The sequence below is a fragment of the Bubalus kerabau genome, chromosome 3 (genome assembly GCF_029407905.1).
Source record: "Bubalus kerabau isolate K-KA32 ecotype Philippines breed swamp buffalo chromosome 3, PCC_UOA_SB_1v2, whole genome shotgun sequence".
Taxonomy (NCBI): domain Eukaryota; kingdom Metazoa; phylum Chordata; class Mammalia; order Artiodactyla; family Bovidae; genus Bubalus; species Bubalus kerabau.
The window spans coordinates 81,126,541-81,149,044 of NC_073626.1; the positions used below are offsets into that span (position 1 = coordinate 81,126,541).

Here is a 22,504-nt window from a genome sequence, read left to right on the forward strand (position 1 = left end):
ACAATTTTTACTTCCATATCAAAATAGGCAAAAGGATGACAATGCTGCTTTCACTTCAGAAAGATTCCAAGAGAACTAACAAGGAAAAGGGAACACCTTGAAACATGACACCAGAGGAATATTCTGGCTTTCTTTGTTGACCTTTGAAAAGCACACCCAATGAATAATGAGAAGCTATGCCATAATTCAGGCCAGGTTCAGAAAGTTTAAAGGAAGTGGGTAAAGTGCTCAGTTGGCCAAGGTACTTTTCAAATGTGAGTTTTCACCCCTGGTTAGTCATGAAGTCAATATAACCTGCAGCAATTTGCATATTTTTAAAATGTAATGAAATAAATTATGGTAAGTTGTCAGACTGTATCATAGAATGCAGCACAGTGGGAAGTCTGTTTTTTTTTTCTTTTGCATAAAAGAATTTTATTTAGTGGTCAGATCCCAGTGAATAATGCCTGTCATCGCTTGATTCTGTTAACATGTGGTATTAGATATGCTCTTAACAAAGTGTATAGCACGTCACAAAAAGCTATTTAGTTTGGATTAGGTAGAGTAAAAGAAAACTTCAAAAATCTTTGTTCTTTGATAGAATTTCTAAAATATAAAAACGAAAAAAACCCAAAGCAGTATTCAAAAATGATAAATGTCACTTGGGACTATGGCAACCCACTCCAGGATCCTTGCCTGGGAAATCCCTTGGACAGAGGAGCGTGGTACACCATGGTCCAAAGGTTTGTGAAGAGTCAGACGTGACTGAGCAGCGATAGCAGCAGCCTTTCGAGAACACTCTGTGCTTGTTTCTTTTTCTCATGTTTTACTTATCCCTTAGAGGTAGTCTCACTCCCCCATCTAACCCTCACTCATGATTTCATAAGGTGGACAGCCTTGAGCTGGCTCCAAGGAGCTGGTCCCTTGCTGAGCTCTGACTCTAGGTAGGCACGAGAGGAGGCAGGAAGACTGCTAGATGAAGAAAGGATGGCTCCTTTCTGTTTTGCTTCCCGTTCTCGCCTTCACCCCCAGCCCCACTCCCACCCCACCCTCCAGCATGCATCTGCACCCCAGACAGTGCATCCCAGCGGCTGCAGTTGGTTGCATTCTTCCCTCCTTCTCAGAATCAGCCTCCTTGTGGTTTCTGAGACACAACAGCCAGTCAGTGTTTTCTCAGCAGAGGCCTGTCCAGCTCCATGGTTCCTTCTTCAAGTGTCTGGGTTCTAATAACTCCAACCCCTTACTATAAGCCTCCATCCTCAGAGCTGTAGCTTCTTCCTGCCGTCACTGCCTCCATGAGACCTCAGTGCAGCACTGAGCAAAGTGTTGTGGGCAGACAAGCGCCAGTCCTTGAAATGTGTGTTATTGTTTCATCAGAATGTCAATTAACTACATTGCTAAGCGCACTGTTCAGTTCAGCCGATTCTTCTTCAGAGATAGACTCTCAAAAAAAGAAGCAGTGAGTTGATTTACATTCAAGTCAAGCTCCTTATCTCATGGCAGACTGGTAGCAAACAGCAGATCGATTACTCTGAATAGTATCGTCTTAGTGACTTGCTCTTGGTTTATAATTCTTTACATTATAGTCACTCCAAGAATCACTCGTATGATTTCTATCTCCTAATGGAGACCCTGACTGATAGAGAGATTAGGTAGAGATATATTTTGAGTAAACTTTATTTTAATTATATATATGCATGTGTAAGGGCTTTCCAGGTTGTGCTAGTGGTAAAGGACCCGCCTGCCAATGCTGGATACATAAGAGACGCAGGTTCGATCCCTGGGTCAGGAAGACCCCTTGGAGGAGGGCATGGCAACCCACTCTATTCTTGCCTGGAGAAGCCCCATGGACAGAGTAGCCTGGTCGGGCTATAGTCCACAGGGTCACAAAGAGTCAGAGACCACTGAAGTGACTTAGCACACACACATGCATGCATGTGTAGAAAACTGTGATATAAAATGTGCCTTATGGTCAAAAAGTTGTTACTATATTAGCCTAATGGATAGATTACATAGAAAAAAAAATTACCTAAGTCCTGGTTGCGAATGTTATCTCATGGATTTCCTGTGACACTATATTTTTAAAAAATTAGTAAAGAAACTCAAAGAAAGTATTTAAGGAACTCTACTCAATATAAACTTCCATCTACAAATGAGAAAAAAGGTAATAATAAGCGAGAGATAACTTACTCTATTTTCAAAGGTTTGACATATGGTTCCTTTCAAGACCTAGAAAAATGTATTAATTTGTGTGAGTACATTGTGTGCTGGGACTTCGGAGTACCTCAACTAATTCTGTGTCTTCTTTTATGAAAGTACTTGTCTCTGCCAATCATATTTATGGAGCAAAGAGTCACTTGTGTCAACAATTACAGGAGCAGACTATTAAAACTATTTAAATAGTTTAGATTCTACTATTTAAATACATCCTACGAACTCAACAATGACTTCACTTAATAGCTCACTAACGTGTGTGTAAGGTCTTGCCTGGCAGGGTCTACTTCCATCATCAGAGTTACTGCTGTCTCTAAGGCAGGTTTGAGCTAAGAAAGCAAAGACAGCATATAACATCTACGCACCTAAGCATTAGCTCCTCACCATAAATGAGGTGCACCCTCTTATCTGTCATCATGAAACTATAGAAAACACTTTGTTGACTTCCTATGAGTGAACACACACACACACACACACACACACACACTTTCTTTGTAGAATGCCTGAAAATATGAGGCCAATGATTTCATCCTTTTTATAGAACTATCCATAGGGTGGCCACACAATTTATCACCTATACTGGGTTAGTACAAGAGGGAGGTAGGTGCCCAGGACCCTGAGACAATTCATGCAGAAGTCAGCCTGTGTCTCGCTCTGAAGATATGTTCACACATCAACTACAGGGACTGTGACACAATGGAGGGGAAATCAACACAGAGTAAATGATAAAAGGTACAATAGATCAATATTTCTCTTATGCTTCTAAATACCTTGCATATGAAAACTGTTTCTAGTCACATAGGGTCTTTTCCCATCATATAGCCTTTCTTCAGAAAAACTGGAATATGTTAAAGTTCTACGAACAGAAACAACAACTACATTAGGTTACGTTTCCTAACTTAACCAAAGAAGGAAGTCCTCTGAAAACCATGCTGTGGTTCAGGCAGGCTGGTAGAGTGGGGGAAAGTACTAGAATAAGAGAGAGCAGTGTATGTTCCACTTCAGATTCAGCCCTTTCATAAACTCACTGTGTGACCTGTAGAATGCCACCTACCCTTTCTGGATTTCCCGCTCCCTCAGCTGTGAAATGAAAGAGTTGGACAAGATAGCTTATGATGTCCTCTGCGGTTAGCTCAGTCATATGGATTCTACGTACACTTTTCTATCTTGCATTATGACCAAACTCTAAACCATACAGCTCATCCCAAACTGAGTGCTTCTTAGTATCAAAGGAAGAAACCCCCAATACAAATTAATCCAGCAAGAACAACATCTAGCTCTCTTCATTTTAAGCATTTATTACATATAGAAGCAGCTGAAATGGTTACAGTTTAAGGAACAACAATTTCCAAGCAAACATTCCATTGAGAAACTCTCTTACTGCCTTCTACAGAGCCACTGAGAACTAGGGGATGAAAACTACTATCGTTCCATTTGGTTCCACTCGGTCTGTGTAGGGACAGAATGAAGCAGAGCTGTGTCAAAGTGTCTCCTGTTCTGATGACAGATGTCCAGGCTTGCTGAACGAGAGCTTTTAAAAGAGACCACATCCTGCAGATCTAGGGAAAAGGGCAAAAAAGCGCTCCTGGCTCTCACCATCTCTCCTTGCTCACCATCATCAACAGAACCTGACATGAATTCCAAACCTTGACCTCAGTTAGCAACTCAATATTCCCATGAAGCCCAGCTCTCCCAGGTCAGCTGAAATTCCATCCAAAGTTATTTCCTCTTCCGAAGTAGTAAAGTTGGAAGTATAAAAGCTCTATAGCCATTTTTTCTCTCTACAGCTCTACAGCCAATTCTTTCCATTTTCCCCACAGATAAGTAAACTTAAAGACTGGAACAGTAGGGTTCCAAAATAAACACTTTCCACCACATTTATTTACCCCAGTTGAGAATGTCTTCATACTTAGCATACAAAGTTCATGCTTTTAAATCTATTCAAATGGCTGCTGGGCCATGTAGTCTTATTAAGTGAAAAATAAGTGCAGTTGCTAAAGGATAAGAGAATAAGCAAAAAGAATATTTCCTCTAGGAAACTATGATACTGGGAAACAACCATTATTTATAATAGAATTTGCCACAGGCAGACAATATCTTACAACTCAGACTCAAAAAATATATATAATTTTCATACAAATATTTACATGAGAATTTACAAGTAAGGAATGTCACTTGGCACAATGCCCCAGTTTGAAAATAAAAATGTGCTAAATAAAGATAACACTGATACCACTTTAAAGGATAACACCATAAAATGTTAAAAAAAAAAAGTTTCCATCTTCTGCCAACTCACTATTGTATGACTGTGAGACTTGAAGTTAAGCAGCCTAACTTGTTAGTGCTATTAAGCATTAAAATAATGAACAAAAAGACTATGACAGACTCAAAGAATTGTATTCATAGGTAACGGTGCCTTGGTTTATGCAGAATAGCAAAGCACAGTCTAGGAAAGGAATGGAATTTTCCACTGGCAGTTGGTGTTACCTTGTTGGTAGCTTGGCAAGACACTAAATTCTAATTTCTACTGGCAAAGGCTATGGTAATAACACTCAATGCCACAACTGACCTTTTTAAGTTGTGTGATGTGGTAACTCTAACTTCTTTTCGAGCCTCAGATGAATTTTATAAGTTCCTAAAGCCTATGGGTAGCAGATAACCAACTAGAGTGGTCTGAGGACTTAGCAATATCTATCACTGGAAAAACAAATTATTTTCGAAACTATTTTCTACATATGCCTAAAAGTTATTTACTACAAAGAATAAATCACCAATATTTTTATAAATCAAAGAAAATGCACAAATAACTCTTAGCAAGTCTTATGACTGTTTAAAATACTACTTCTGTCATAACAGAAAGCATGAGATATAGACTTACAATTACATGAGAATTATATAAAATAATTTGACAGATCCTACCTTTTTCAGGAACCGGATTCCATAGGTAAATATATAAAGGCCATATGAAAATTTCCACCTGTGGAAAGTTTAAAAAGCATTCTATGATACTCAGTTTAAATATTTCATAGCACATTCTGAAATACATGAGTGAAAAAATTCCATTAAATGAAACCCCCCCACACACACCTTTGCCCCAACCAGGGATTAAACACAACTAGTGACTTCAGTGCAGGCTAAACATGTACACTTACCATGAATGGCATACAGTAAATATTTTAAATATTAATAATTATATTTGTAACAATTATTCTTTCGTTCAGTTATTATGTTTGCCTATTCACTCATCTTTTCTTCTTCCAGCATGTGAATTTCCTCTAGTTCATGGCTCATGAATGGATATATTTGAACAATATGAAGGTATATAAGATAGTTTGGAATTCTTTGCCTGATACAGAGATTAAGTAAATGACTTAACTGATGTTCATTTTTAAAAGAAAAAACTTTAGTATTTTTAAAGTAGGTAACACTTTTTCCCTTCATCTTTTAACAAATTTTTATTGGCATCTTTCTGGATATCACTAAAGGAACCTATTTGGAATCCAAACCATCCATCTGATGTACAACTGTTAAGCGTCTGCCTGCAGTACGCGAGACCCGGGTTTGATCCCTGGGTTGGGAAGATCCCCTGGAGAAGGAAATGGCAACCCACTCCAGTACTCTTGCCTGGAAAATTCCATGGACTGAGGAGCCTGGGGTCCATGGGGTCGAAAAGAGTTGGACAGGACTGAGCGACTTCACTTTCACTTTCACTTACACTATCCCAAATTCTGTCCAGCTGTTAGATGGTCACCTTTTTTAATGGGGAAAATCTTTAAGTTCTCTTTCAATGTTAGATGAATTGAACGTTTACCTCTTTTAAAGACTTTACATAAATACCAAGACTTTATATAACTTATATACATAGTGTGTGTGCATATATATAATATATGGTTACTGCAAAAAACCTCAACCTGGTAGTCAATTCCCAATTTCATTTTTTTATTTTTCTGAGTATAAATAGTTGTGCCTTTAAAAACTGGTTGATGTCACAGAACAGAATTCCTGAGATCATGCTGCTCATGGTATCTTGGGTTACAAGTTGTAAATGAACACAAAGGAGAAGGTGACTAGTCAACTTTGCAACGAGGAAATTTGCTTTCTGTGTTTCCAAGCCATGTAAAAATTTCAAATAAGAATTTTTTTTTTGAGTCTGATTTATTTTTAGTTGAAGTATAGTGACTTACAATGTCATGTCAATTTCAGGTGTACAGCACAGTGATACATTAGTTATACATTATATATACACACTGTTTTTGTTGTTTACTAGCTAAATCATGTCCGACTCTTTTGCAACTGCCATGGATTGTAGACCATAATTATATATATGGTCTCAGTTCAGTTCAGTCGCTCAGTCGTGTCCAACTCTTTGTGACCCCATGAATCACAGCACGCCAGGCCTTCCTGTCCATCACCAATTCCTGGAGTTCACCCAAACTCATGTGCATCGAGTCTGTGATGCCATCCAGCCATCTCATCCTCTGTCGTCCCCTTCTCCTCCTGCCCCCAATCCCTCCCAGCATCCGGGTCTTTTCCAATGAGTCAACTCTTCGCATGAGGTGGCCAAAATATTGGAGTTTCAGCCTCAGCATCAGTCCTTCCAATGAACACCCAGGACTGATCTCCTTTAGAATGGACTGGTTGGATCTCCCTGCAGTCCAAGGGACTCTCAAGAGTCTTCTCCAACACCACAGTTCAAAAGCATCAATTCTTCGGCACTCAGCTTTCTTCACAGTCCAACACTCACATCCATACATGACCACTGGAAAAACCATAGCCTTGACTAGATGGACCTTTGTTGGCAAAGTAATGTCTCTGCTTTTTAATATGCTGTCTAGGTTGGTCATAACTTTCTTTCCAAGGAGTAAGCGTCTTTTAATTTCATGGCTGCAGTCACCATCTGCAGTGATTTTGGAGCCCAGAAAAATAAAGTCTGACACTGTTTCCACTGTTTCCCCATCTATTTCCCATGAAGTGATGGGACCAGATGCCATGATCTTCATTTTCTGAATGTTGAGCTTTAAGCCAACTTTTTCACTTTCCTCTTTCACTTTCATCTAGAGGCTTTTTAGTTGTTCTTCACCTTCTGCCATAAGGGTGGTGTCATCTGCATATCGGAGGTTATTGATATTTCTCCCGGCAATCTTGATTCCAGCTTGTGCTTCTTTCAGCCCAGCGTTTCTCATGATGTACTAGGCATATAAGTTAAATAAGCAGGTAACAATATACAGCTTTGACGTACTCCTTTTCCTATTTGGAACCAGTGTGTTGTTCCATGTCCAGTTCTAACTGTTGCTTCCTGTCCTGCATATAGGTTTCTGAAGAGGCAGGTCAGGTGGTCTGGTATTCCCATCTCTTTCAGAATTTTCCACAGTTTCTTGTGATCCACACGGTCAAAGGCTTTGGCGTAGTCAATAAAGCAGAAATAGATGTTTTTCTGGAACTCTCTTGCTTTTTCCATGATCCAGTGGATGTTGGCAATTTGATCTCTGGTTCCTCTGCCTTTTCTAAAACCAGCTTGAACATCTGGAAGTTCACGGTTCACGTATTGCTGAAGCCTGGCTTGGAGAATTTTGAGCATTACTTTACTAGCATGTGAGATGAGTGCAATTGTGCAGTAGTTTGAGCATTCTTTGGCCCTGCCTTTCTTGGGATTGGAATGAAAAGTGACCTTTTCCAGTCCTGTGGCCACTGCTGAGTTTTCCAAATTTGCTGGCATATTGAGTGCAGCACTTTCACAGCATCATCTTTCAGGATTTGAAATAGCTCACCTGGAATTCCATCACCTCCACTAGCTTTGTTTGTAGTGATGCTTTCTAAGGCCCACTTGATATATGGTCTACAGTATAGTATATATATGGTCTACAGTATAGTATATATATATATATATTCTTTTTCAGATTAATTTCCCTTACAGGTTATTACAACATATTGAGTAGATTTCTCTGTGCTATACAGTAGGTCCTTGTTGTTTATCTATCTTATATATAGTAGTGTGTATATGTTAATTCCATTCTAATTTATCCCTTTCCCCTTCCCTTCTGATAAACCATAACAAGTAAGATTTTTTGTAAAGGTTATTTAAGGAGAAGATTCAGGTTACAAAGCTCTTTTGAGGTAAGAAGAAAAGAACAATAGTAGGGAGCTCAGAGAGCTGAGTAAGACTCAATGGTAGAAACAAATGTCCCTGAGTTTCATTCCTGGACTGACTGACTCTTCAAACATCCTGGAATTCAAATCAGAAGTAACCTTTAGAGAAGAGTTTTGAACTTTAGGATTGAAAATCACCAACTAATAATCCATAAAACCTGAATTCAGACAGGAACAAAAAGCAATGATTCTAAAACTTCTTACAAAAGCCCTCTTCTAAGAAAAGTCAGTTTACTTACTGCAGTGTCAAAGCCAAGGCCTTAATTTTAACCCCATCTCCATTATCAATTTTTTTGGTGGCTGTGGGTGAGAGTGTGTGTTTCTTTCTGTTAGGATGTATAAATTCTAAATCAGAAGTGAAGACCAGGTATGGCTCTAAGGGTGTGTATCTCATGCAGTTATACAGAGTATGATGCTAGGTTTAATGTTTTGCTGTTACTATCTTGAAATTCTTAATAATTGTTGAACAAGGAGCTCCATATTTTATTGTTTATTGGTTCCTAGAATTATATAGCTGGTTCTGGTCAAGATTCATAGATTCTCTTAACTTTGAGCAAACCTATTGATATCTCTTTACCTCAATTCCATCTCTATAATGGGAGAGTGGTTTATAGTATACTGTTTTTGATATTTACACTGTTTTGATATATTGATGTCCTAAGGATTTGATGGAAAGAGTAATTTCCACTAGTTCCTCTGTTTCCACTAGTTTCTTTCTAGTTCCTCTGACTCATGATTGTATTAAACCAGCCTAATTCACGCATTTGCAAGTCACTTTTTGGTCTCTGAAGACAAGTGAATTCACAACTCCTAGACTAAATGATTTATAACAGCTGTTTCAGCTCTAGAACACTTGTTGTTCAGTCACCAAGTCCTGCCCAACTCTTTGTGACCCAATGGACTGCAGCACGCCAGGCTTTCCTGTCCCTTACCATCTCCTGGAGTTTGCCCAAGTTCATGTCCTTTGCATCGGTGATGTCATTCTATCATCTCCTCCTCTGTTGCCCTCTTCTCCTTTGCCCTCTTCACCTCCCCTTCACTGCCTTGTCATGTCAAAAGGGCTTGCATAACTCAATGAAGCTATAAGCCATGCCATACAGGGCACCCAAGATGGATGAATCATAGTGGAGAGTTCTGACAAAACATGATCTGCTGGAGGAAGGAACAGCAAACCCCCAGTATACTTGCCGTGAGAACCCCATTAACTGTACAAGATACGTAGATCAGGCAGTTTTTACAGATAACAACAAAACTTTATGAAAGTCATTGGAACCCCTATAATCACTCATATAACTACATTTTCTTTCATAAAATGACCCAGTTTTCATAAGACATAGGTTGTATTATAGGAACATGAATGCCTCCATCATTTGAATAACAATTTGTGATGAATATCTATAAGGCAGAGTTTATTTCCACCAAATATCTACAGAAGCAATATTTTCAAGGATTTTTCCATATTCAGGAAGTCCTTGTTTTATTTTTGTAGTTTCATGTAAGTTACAGCTTTAAATGGTGCCTAGCTACCAGCCATTGACACAACCCCTCTCAGCCTCCCACTAAAATATCTATTAAAAAGAAAGGTAAATAAAGGTGCATGCAACCACAAAAAAGAAAAAATGACCTTGTACCTATTGCAAGAATCAGAGAATTTACAGAAGGAAAAAAAAGAATAAGAATAAAATTAGAAATAAAAATGTAATTAGAGGCAATAAGAAACAAGCTATTGGTCTTAAAGGAAGTAGGAAAATCTGAGTATATCTTCCTGTCTCCACTTTCTGCCATCTTGTACAGAAATGCAAAAATCTGCATCAATCAGAAACCTAGACAGCCCTCTGTCATGAATGAAACTTTTGAGGTAGGAGGAGAATCCCTCCACCCTGTCAATTCATGACTGATCAAAAGATGAGTAAGAAAAAAGGAAGTATTTAGCACCCTGGGAGTTCCAGTTACAGAGAAGGTGACTTAGGGGCAAAATGATTCATGGTGGTGTTGCATTCTGGAGGTTCCAGTTCTTACAACCCATTTAACTGACAGAGAACAAGATATAAAGATAGCTGATCTATGTGAAATTCTTCTGGTCCACTGAAAGTAGACCAAGGCCTGTAGTCATCAACTTGCTACAAGGTCAGAGATCTAAAAGAGGACTTTTACTAGCAAAAAAGAGAACAGAGAGTGGGGTAAAAGTCAATCTATACATCTTCTCTGTGAGCAGGTCTAGATGAATATTTCCAAATTCAGGAATGAAAAAAATCTAAATGTCAATACAGGTCTACTAAGAAGTATTGAATAAATACGGAAAGAAAAGAGTATGCTAAGGATCCAAAGAACCATCTCCTTAAGTTAACTCCCTGAAGGAATCAGATGTCATTTTTAGAAAAGCATTTGGTGCTGTTAGATAAGTCTCCTAAAATCAGAAGAAGAAAGCCACAAATTAGTAAAAGACTACTGGGTAAGATAAAAAGAGATTATAAGTGAAACAGAAAAGCAATATAAGGATTCTAAAAATGAAGTGAAGGAATATTATCCACATGAGGGGGAAGGGAAGAAAAAATATACACATATCCTGCTAAAAATCATTGATGTAGAAGATAAAGCATCTCCATAGGGCTGGAGAAAAAAACCAACGGATGAAAGAAGACCTAAGATCCAGAGAATCAGAAAAATCAAGTCTAATTATAGCTGCTTCTGAGAAAACTCAACTGAAGGATTTAAACAGAAGGAATAACCAAAGATACAACTGAAAAAAAAAAAAACTGACTGAAAAGAAGAAGTTCAACATTGTATTCTGAGCAAAATCAATTCAAAGCCACATCCTGACAAATGGTTAAAAAAAATTCTTCAATATCCATGCGCAAAAACAAAAAAAGTCAACATACAAATCAATTGAAAATATGTCACCATCAAAGGAACAAATATCCAGTGGTCTTAACTTCTCCTTTGCATCACTAAATTTATAGAAAAGACAGAACATTCCATCAAAGAAAGCTACTGCCAGCCAAACTGCTTTCCATTGTTAAAAAAAAAAAATACATAAAACATTCTCAGATAATCGAAAGCTCTGAAAATACATTACTCTTTAACCATTACTAAACAAATTACTTTGGTCACTTCCAACCCACGGAGATACATACACAAGTTAAGAATTCAAAAAGTATGATTTTAAAATAAAAGCAGTATTGTTAACAACATAAATAATTGCTGTAAATTTCATTGGGGAAATTTGGGCAAATAATGCCCAATAAACTGGAAAATTCTGAAAGAGATGGGAATACCAGACCACCTGACCTGCCTCTTGAGAAACCTATATGCAGGTCAGGAAGCAACAGTTAGAACTGGACATGGAACAAATAGGAAAAGGAGTATGTCAAGGCTATATATTGTCACCCTGCTTATTTAACCTATATGAAGAGTACATAATGAGAAACACTGGGCTGGAGGAAGCATAAGCTGGAATCAAGACTGCTGGGAGAAATATCAATAACCTCAGATATGCAGATGACACCACCCTTATGGCAGAAAGTGAAGAAGAACTAAAGAGCCTCTTGATGAAAGTAAAAGAGGAGAGTGAAAAAGTTGGCTTAAAGCTCAACATTCAGAAAACTAAGATCATGGCATCCAGTCCCATCACTTCATGGCAAATAGATGGGGAAACAGCGGAAACAATGGCTGACTATTTTTCTGGGCTCCAAAATCACTGCAGATGGTGATTGCAGCCATGAAATTAAAAGATGCTTGCTCCTTGGAAGGAAAGTTATGACCAACCTAGACAGCATATTAAAAAGCAGAGACATTATTTTGCCAATAAAGGTCCATCTAGTCAAGGCTATGGTTTTTCCAGTAGTCATGTATGGATGTGAGAGTTGGACTATAAAGAAAGCTGAGAGCCGAAGAATTGATGCTTTTGAACTATGCAAGGATATCCAATCAGTCCATCCTCAAGGAGATCAGTCCTGGAGGGACTGATGTTGAAGCTGAAACTCCAATACTTTGGCCACCTGATGTGGAGAGCTGACTCATTTGAAGACCTTGATGCTGGGAAAGATTGAGAGCAGGAGAAAGGGACGACAGAAGATGAGATGGTTGGATGGCATCACTGACACAGTGGACATGTTGTTTAGGTGAACTCTGAGAGTTGGTGATGGACAGGGAGGCCTGGCGTGCTGCGGTTCATGGGGTCACAAAGAGTCGGATACAACTGAGCGACTGAATTGAACTGAACTGAATGCCCAATTAAATGCTACTGTTCTTAAGGGGCAATTTAGTACAAAATATTTAAAAACAATAATCAAAGGATGAATTCTCAGATTATATTACTGGAAGAAGGGACTGGAGAAGGGAAGTGTTAAATTTATTCTTAAAGAGAAATTTCAAGAGACTGTGGTCATGGTAAGAGAAATATAGTTAAAAGAATGTTTCTTTAAAAACTTAGAGGATGTCTGGTTAAAGATGGCAATGTTTTGGGTGCACTGAATTGGGTGACAGGTGATGGGTCTGATGGGTGCATGAATCTTCCTATGTGCCTTTATGAATGCAGCACTAAACAGGCAGAAGAGGAATTTTGTTAAGGAAAGCATAAACTCAAAAGGATACAGATAACAGGGTTGAGGATAACCACCTCACTGTGGAGCCTGTTCTCAGAACCAGGGGCTGGCTGGATCCTAAGCTGTGGTTGGAGGATGCTCAGAATCACCAGAGAATCCCAGAAAGATTCCAGATGAGAAAGCAACTCTGCAAGGGAGGAACCTTTATTGGACCGAGAGGCCTCAGGATTAGCTTGCCCAATTCCAGACTGTTGCTAAGTGGCCAAACCAGGACACAAACCTAGTGCAACACTGACTCGAAAGCCTCCTCTCAAATTCCACAGAATTAGCATGCATTTCTCTGCCTAGATGTGTTCCACACTACACTTGTTTGGACATGGAAACCTTTTATAGCCATCAAGCCTGAAAATGAGAATGGAAAGCTAGTAAAAACTACCACCCACAGAATCTGTTTTATTGTCCTTATACAATAAGGCTGAAAGGGTTCTTTGTCAAAATAAGACTAATAAAATGTGCCATAAAAGCAGAGAATCAGAGTGTTGAGGTCTTGCGTTTTATTGCTAGGTGTCACTCACATGGCACAGGGGTCCTAATTGATAGAGGAGGCAGATGCAGGGAGAGACATCCAGAAGCAGCTCCCTGAGCTCAACTCAGCACATCAACCCCAGAAAGGAGGACAGCTCGTGGGGCCAATTTCTTTACAACATTTCTGGAGTACTTGCTCTGGGCTAACAGCTGTTCTGAGCCCTTTACAAGCAGAAAGTCATTCAGTGAAAACTATTCCACACAACAAAGTAGGTACTATTAACATCATCCCTAATTTTCCTTCAAATGAGGAAACAAGCCCAGAGAGGTTCACTGACTTCTCAAAGGTCACACAGCCAGTAAGGGAGAACACCAGGACTGCAAACCAGGCAGCATGATTTCAACATCCCAGCTCTTAACTATCAGGCTCTGCTGCCTCTTCTTGACGTTACACACCTGAAAACTGAAGACAATGTATTCGGCTTAAATGGTATTTCCAACCAAGGGGCCATTCATAAACACCACATGATGAGAACAGTCTCTGTCCTGATGACTAGAAACTGGCTGCTTGCAAAACTAGAAGTAGGGAAGGGCTGCACTGGGGATTCTTCTCAATACCAGGGCACTTAGACAATACTAAGCTTGTTCACTAAAGTCACCAGTAATATCCCAGGACCCTTCTCCATCTTAGCCACTCATCTTGTCTATGTACTGCAACACCATCCCTCCTTTGAGATTTATGTCAAATCTAGCTATTCCATGAAGCCACCTTTTCTGAGCACTGCAACAATGAAAGCATTATAATTCTCTAACGATGTGTTTCTTACCTCCTTATCTCATCTTTGATTACAGCCACAAACCTCTGACTTGCTTGTGAGCTCCAAGTAGGTATGACTGAATATTATTTATCTTTGTGTTTCTGACAGCAGAGTGTTTGGCGAGAAATAGTTCCTAAATGGACATCTGAATTTTTATTAATGGTATGAGCACTCCCTTTAACTTCTCTACTTATAGGTTTATTTTAACCAAAATAGTCTTTAATCAAATAATTTTACCAACTATTTCCAGAAACTGTATGAGTAAGAAAGGGGAAAGACATGCCCTAATGCAGTTTTTTTTACATGACCAATATAGCAGAAATTTGGAATCAAAGAAAGTCAACTCTGGAATGAATGGTCTAAATAATAATTAAAAAATACTGTTACTGAATGCAAAACTAGGATGCCTTATTAGAACACAGATTAGCATGTAGTTCCTTTGATTCTGACTGAATTTATCAATTTGAGACATTTCACATTTTCACTGTTCCATCATTTAAGGTTAAAAAAAAAAAACACTGCTTACCAAATATATGAATAAAAGTGAAGTAGGGCTTATATCTTTTTTTCATGAAATTTAATATAAACTTCATATATCTTGCAAATTATTACAAATGAAGTGAAACTACTATTGTTGTTCGATTGCTAAGTCATGTCTGCCTCTTTGTGATCCCAAGGACTGCAGCACGCCAGGCTCCTCTGTCCTCCACTATCGCTCAGTTTGCTCAAATTCATGTCCATTGAGTTGGTGGTGCTATCTAACCATCTCATCCTCTGCTACCCACTTCTTTTGCTTTCAATCCTTCCCAGCATCAGGGTCTTTTCCAATGAGTCAGTTCTTTGCATCAGGTGACCAAAGTATTAGAGCTTCAGCTTCAGTATCAGTCCTTCCAATGAATATTCAGGATGGATTTCCTTTAGCATTGGCTGGTTTGATCTGCTTGCAGTCCAAGGGACTCTTAAGAGTCTTCTCCAGCACCACAGTTCCAACGCATCAGTTCTTGAGCACAGCCTTCTTTATGGACCAACTCTCATATACATACATGACTACTGGAAAAACCATAGCTTTGACTATATGGACCTTTGCCAGCACAGAGATGTCTCTGCTTTTTAATATGCTATTTAGGTTTGTCGTAGGTTTTCTTTCCAAGGAGCAAGTGTCTTTTAATTTCATGGCTGCAGTCACTATCCTCAGTGATTTTGGAGGCCAAGAAAAGAAAATCTATCACTGCTTCCACTTCTTCGTAGTGAAACTATGGAGTTCAATAAATGAAAAAATATTCTGAAATTAATTAGTAAAGACTTTGTATACTGATACAGTTGTCCATTGGTATCCATGGGGAATTGATACCAAATAACAGTGTCAAATATCAAAATCCAAGGATGCTAAAGCCCCTTATATAAAATGGTATAGTGTTTGCCTACAAACTGTACACATTCTCCTGTACACTTTGAATCATTTCTAGAATACCTAATACAATGTAAATGTTATGTAAATAGCTGTTAGCATGTGGCAAATTCAAATTTTGCATTTTGAAACTTTCTGGACTTATTTTTCCCAAATATTTTCAATCCCTGGTTGGTTGAAATTTGTGGAAATGGAACCCACAGACACAGAAAGCCAACTGTACTTTACATAAATCTATCTTTTCACCTCCCAAGGATAAAACCTGGGTCCCCCGCATTGCAGGCAGACTCTTTATTGTCTGAGCCACCAGGAAGCCCCACAAAGAAGATAAAATTTCTGTTTTTCTACTGAAAACCTCAAAGCTTATGACTTTCATAAGGTACGAACAAAGCTACAGTATAAACATGGTATACTCATATTTCATCATTTCTCCAGTCAAGTACATCAGGACTTAAAAACACCCTTCAAAAGGGTTTCTGTGTATCTGATACATTCACTTCCACAATGTTTTGAAGTGAAGTTAACTGTGGCTTCAAACTTAACAGCCATCTTAATCATCTTTATGAAGTGAACAGTACTTCTATTTACTAGGCGTTCTTTGAGGATCAACTAAGTATTTTCATAAGTTAGTAGTAGCTGCATTCCTTGAGCACTCACTTAATGCCTGGTACCATCATAGGCTTTTGAATGCACTAACTTATTCTCATCTTATGCAAACCCTATGGGGTAGATGCTACTATCATTCCGATCCTACGGACATGGAGAAATAATTTAGGTCACTTGCCTAAAAGCACAGTTAGCAAGTAATGAATTTGGGGATTCAAACCCAGGCAATCTGATTCCAGGGACCACACTCCTTTCTACTACATACTGCCTCTTTAACATAAAAGTTAATATAGAAGTTATATTTTTTATTGCAAAATACATTACTCTATAGCTTTTTCTCCAAACATATTAAGCAAAATCAGTGGAATTACTCTGACAGCTACGGCCTCCACTTTCAAGCTCCTTTTTGATGCTAAGGCAGGAGGGCAAATAAAACTCTCTGTTGTCTTCTCTTTCTTTCTCCACAAATGTTAAGCATACACTCGAAGTGAAATGACTTGGCAAGAGTCCTGGTTAAGAGTCGGTGTCATGAACGTGTGATGCTTACCCTAGAAGGACAACAGCTTACCGAGGGCAAAGATTTGGTCTTACAGGTGTTTGAGTGCAACATTGGTTTATTTCTGTGTACATAAATCAAAGCTATCCATCTCCCAATTTTTATGTTTGAACACAAGTTTTTCTTTTTTATTATTTTTAATTAATTAATTTTTTTAATTGGAGGCTAATAACTTTACAATATTGTAGTGGTTTTTGCCATACTTTGACACAAATCAGCCTTGGGTATGCATGTATCCCCCATCCTGAATCCCCCACCACCTCCCATCCCATCCCTCAGGGTTGTCCCAGTGCACCAGCCCTGAGTGCCCTGTCTCATGCATCAAACCTGGACTGGAGATCTATTTCACACATGGTAATATACATGTTTCAATGCTATTCTCTCAAATCATTCCACCCTTGCCCTCTCCCACAGAGTCCAAAAGTCTATTCTTTATATCCGTGTCTCTTTTGCTATCTCGCATATAGGGTCATTGTTACCATCTGTCTAAATTCCATATATATGCGTTAATATACTGTATTAGTGTTTTTCTTTCTGACTTACTTCACTCTGTATAATAGGCTCCAGTTTCATCCACCTCATTAGAACTGATTCAAATGCATTCTTTTTAATGGCTGAGTAATATCCCATTGTGTATATGTACCACAGCTTTCTTATCCATTCATCTGCTGATGGACATGTAGGTTGCTTCCATGTCCTGGCTATTGTAAACAGTGCTGCGATGAACACTGGGGTACACGTGTCTCTTTCCATTCTGGTTTCCTCAGTGTGTATGCCCAGCAGTGGGATTTCTGGGTCATATGGCAGTTCTATTTCCAGTTTTTTAAGGAATCTCCAAACTGTTCTCAACAGTAGCTGTACTAGTTTGCATTCCCACCAACAGAGTAAGAGGGTTCCCTTTTCTCCACACCCTCTCCAGCATTTATTGTTTGTAGACTTTTTGATGGCAGCCATTCTGACTGGCGTGAGATGGTACCTTATTGTGGTTTTGATTTGCATTTCTCTGATAATGAGTGATGTTGAGCACTTTTTCATGTGAACACAAGCTTTTCTTAACAGCCTTGCTCTATCTAATAGCCTTGTTTTTTCACCAGCAAAGGTAGTGATCCCAGGGGGTCCATCCACACCCTTGTTCTACCAATGAAAACATCAGGTTCAGAGAAATGTATAACTTCCCTATGTTCCCAGATAACTTGGTGAAAAGAAAACAGGGCTCCTCATTTTTCACACCAGGTCTCCTTTGTCTACATCTTAAAGCCCTATAGCCTTAAGGTCTAGACTAGAAACAGATAATGACACCCTGAGTTCAGAAAATACTCAGTGGATGCCTGATACACTGCCAGTTCTCTGAGGAAGCATGTAATGTCCATTAGTGTACAGACATCAAATTTCACAAATTATTTTATTTTTTACAGAGCCACAGGTGCCAGACTTCTGTTCATCTGGGTGGTTGGTGGGTTGGCTGGATTTTTGGTTTGTAGAACAAAATCAGATCCTTCAATTATATTTTGCATTCAGTAAGTCTAACAAAGCCATCAGACATCACTGAATCATGTTAATGATGCAGACACATATTTCTTTCTTGTTCCACAGGTTTGTAGCCAAAATACCTCCCCTCAAAGATTAGACATGGGTTCGACTCCTGAGTTGGGAAGATCCCCTGGAGCAGGAAATGGCAACTCACTCCAGTATTCTTGCCTAGAAAATCCTAGGGACAGAGGAGCCTGGCGGGCTACAATTCATAGGGTCACAATGAGTTGGACACAACTGAAGTGACTTAGCATGCAAAGATTAGTTTTAGAATGCAGCATTTTGAAGTGGAGATAGATTTGAAGTCTTAGTTAAATAATTGATATGTTTTATCTGAAGACATTTTTAAAAAGAGATAACAATTTTAAGTCCATTTTCTCCATTTCAAATTGTTACTGGGACACTAATTTTATTAATTGAAGACAACAGAGATGATCATCAGCTAGGAAGAAAGTAAATTGACTTTAGCCTGAAAAATTCCATAAATTTAAAGAATGAAACAAAGATGAGATTAAAGATTCTTTTCTTGGAAACTCTGATATACAATCTAAATTTCCAAGATAGCGTTCAAACTTTAATCAGTTTAGGAATCCAAAGAAATAGTCTAGCTAGGAGAAAAGATATGACTCAGCCTATGGACCAATTACGCAGTCCTGAGTTTCGCCTCAAAGCAAACATCTCCTGAAATTATTTCTATGTCCATCAATAAGTAACTCTGTGACTCCAGGTAGTTTTCCTCATTTGCTGAAGGCTCAGTTTTCACCTTCATGCACTGGAGAAGGAATGGCAACCCACTCCAGTGTTCTTGCCTTGAGAATTCCAGGAACCGCGGAGTGTGGTGGGCTGCCATCTATGGGGTCGCACAGAGTCAGACACGACTGAAGTGACTTAGCAGCAGCAGCAGTAGCAGCTGTTTCTCTGTTTGAGAAGCAACAGACTTAATGCAGTCACTGAGGTTGGAGGTAAGTCAAACCTACTGACTTCATTCTCAGGGTCAATGTGAACTTAATCTGAGCCGGAACTGTTTTCATTAAATCATTGATTCAAAAAACAGGTTAGGCACTTCTGTAACATGCAAAATAATGTTATATATTTCATGAATATACATACTCATATACATATATACACATATATGTAGCATAAAAATAAAGAAGGAAATATAAACACCAAATTGAGGATAGAGATTGACTGGAGGGTAGAGCAGAACATAGAAGGGGTCTATAGAGAGCTTCACCTGCTTCTGTAATATTTTAATCCTTTAAAACAAGACTGGAGAGAGCTCAGAGGGTCTCTGTTATATTAGTCTCTGTATTTAAGAATACTTCATTATAAAAAAAGATACTGTGAATAAGAATTATGTTCAGTAAAACATATTACAGTAAATGATTATGTCGTTTCCTTTTCTCACACCTGGAAACTATGAATGGCTTTTTCATTATATACCATCAGCCCAAGCATCATTTTCTAAGCATCATAACTAGTTTTTCTCTTTTCCTGTCATTTATAGTCATGCATTGAGGGCTAAAATTACTATTGGAAAAGTTTCAGGTATTGTCTACATTTTATACTGACTTCTAAATCTACTGTGATCCATTTCTTAGATTTAACTACTTTGATTTGGCTATTGGGTTTTTTTAATGCTTTGTTTGTAAATTCTAACAGCAGTCAAATTTTACTGATTCTCTCTTCAGTTCTCTATTGGGGCCCATTCTTTTCTTTCCAGGTTGATTTCTCTTGTCAAATGCCCAGCAACGTTGAACTCAGCATCTCTGGCCTTTGGCCCCTCCCATGAGTCTTTCCAACACCAGTCCCAGGCTCCTACAATCTACTCAAAATACAACTGCCAAAAATCAACATCCACAAATGACATTCTGTTAGGTCACTGTGTCTATGAAACATTTCTCCTTACGCCTCGAATTCCCCTGAATACAGACTAAATGTATAATTGTGAGCTTCAGTTCCATTCATTTATACTCAAGTTTGAAAGGCCACAACTTGTAGAAATCAGAAAAAGGTAAATGAGCATTTTCCAACAAACATTTGTTCAGGATAAGGATAAAGGAAGGATAAAATCAAGATTATTCTCCTGTTGCCAAAAATAAAATCAGTCAATAAGACTTTGGAACATGTACTTGCAAATGTCACAATTCTTAAGTGTGTGGTTAAGGCAAAAGCAGCCAAATATTTATTACCACCTAACGTCAAGCTAATGTTTTGTGTCCCTTGAACATCAAGTGCTTTCATAGTCTCTATGTACTTTCTTTTTTCTTATCTGAAAGCAGACTGAAGACAAAAAAGAGTCATTTGTTCAGATGCTGTGATTGCACAGGAAAGAAAGAAATGGGAATAAATGGTACTCCAATTTGAAAAATGTACATACTTTTGCATTTAAGAAGAAATTCATTTGTACCTCTCTACTGCCCTGTTTGGTATCAACTTTCTGTCATAGGCTCTATAGCACATCTCATAACTGGAGGAGAGACAGAGCAACAGGCCATTCACAGGGCCTGGCATAGAGATCCTCTCCTACCCTTAAATCCTGCCTACAATTCTAGTATAAAATTTCTTTACTTTCCTCATCTGAAAAATGGGGATGAAAATATGTAATTTTCAGTATTGTTAGAATTTAATGAGAAATGAAAGAGAAGATTAAAACACAGAGAAATATGCTCAGGGGTGGACCCTAGGATGCTATATAGGCTCATTCTTAATTTACTAGCCCTGACATGCCAGTCTCACCATACATTCATACATCCTATTTCACCTCCTGGTGTTGGTTCATTTTTTGAAATATTTTTTCCACCCACACCCATACCACTTCTCATCCTCCAGCTCCTTCAGCCCATTTACCACCAAATTCTCTTCTTGGACTTTTAAGTTGTCTGTGAAGAATACAGATCTGCTTATGTAGATGTTTATTTATGTGTGTGTGTGTGTGTGTATGGACTTCTCAGGTGGCACAATGGTAAAGAACCTGCTTGCAAATGCAGGAGACATGGGTTCGATCTCTGGGTAGGGAAGATCCCCTGGAGAAGGAAATGGCAACCTGCCCCAGTATTCCATGCCTGGAGAATCCCATGGACAGAGGAGCCTAGAGGGCTACAGTCTATGGGGTCACAAAGAGTCAGACATGACTGAGAACACACACACACATGTGTATATGTATGTATAAACATAGATATATGTATCAATAAATATATAGTACATGTATGTGTATAAATACACATATCTATGTGTATGTATATGCATGTACATATAAAAGTTAAATCCAAGAATATCAAGGATCTCTAATTGGAAACAAATACAGGTATGTAGACCTCTGACCTAGTAGCTTCTATGTGGGAGAGGATGATGTTCTCGCTCCATCCTCTATTAGGGAAAGAAAAATAAGAGCAGACAAACAATTTGCAGTCAAAAGGAGCTTTCCAAAAAAGTCAGTAAACTTGTACTCCTGTATAAGAAAATAAGCCATTTCATGAAATTGAGCCTAGTTACAAAACACACAATGAAATTCTTGGCTGACTAGTCACCATGTGACTTGTATGCTGACTGAAAAAGTAATGAGTTGCCCACATGCCAGCTATATTCATACAGTAGTACCTCATCTTTTAAATAACCAGAACACTCCATTCACTCTGAGCACTGGAAGACAATGAGCTGCCCACTTTAAAGCAGCATCATGCTACCAAAAAACTGTCAGAACTAAGAAATGAATCACAGGATACAAAATCAAGGTACAGATATCTATGACATTTTTGTATATTTACAAACTATCAGCAAGAGAAATTAAGAAAATAATCCCATTTACAATTGCATCAAAAAGAAATTTTCCCTGGTCTCCATCCACTTCCCCAAAGCAGCAGTGTTTGTTCCCATAATATACTGTTCTAATATTAATATTTATTATAGTTATCTTTTAAGCAGATAACTGATGCTGGGAATGATTAAGGGCAATAGAAGGGAGTGACAGAGGATGAGATGGTTGGATAGAATCATTGACTCAAAGGACATGAATTTGAGCAAAAGTAGTGAAGGGCAGGAAATCCTGGCACACTGCAGTCCATGGGAGTGCAAACAGTCGGACAGGACTTAGTGACTGAATAACAACAATGCTTTAAGAGACCAACGATCAGTTGAATTTTCATTTCCAAGTGAAAGATCCGTGCCTTAATGCTGC

The 22,504-nt window shown here is 38.5% G+C and overlaps 1 protein-coding gene across 1 annotated transcript in view; it reads right to left on the minus strand.

Moving 5' to 3' along the window:
* The window catches only part of CERS6 (ceramide synthase 6), a 344,488-nt gene that overhangs the window by 134,557 nt on the left and 187,427 nt on the right, over nt 1–22,504 (minus strand). The window contains exon 4 of the mRNA XM_055572345.1: nt 5,113–5,170. Coding sequence (XP_055428320.1) covers nt 5,113–5,170 — 58 coding nt within the window. The remainder of the gene's footprint in view (nt 1–5,112; nt 5,171–22,504) is intronic.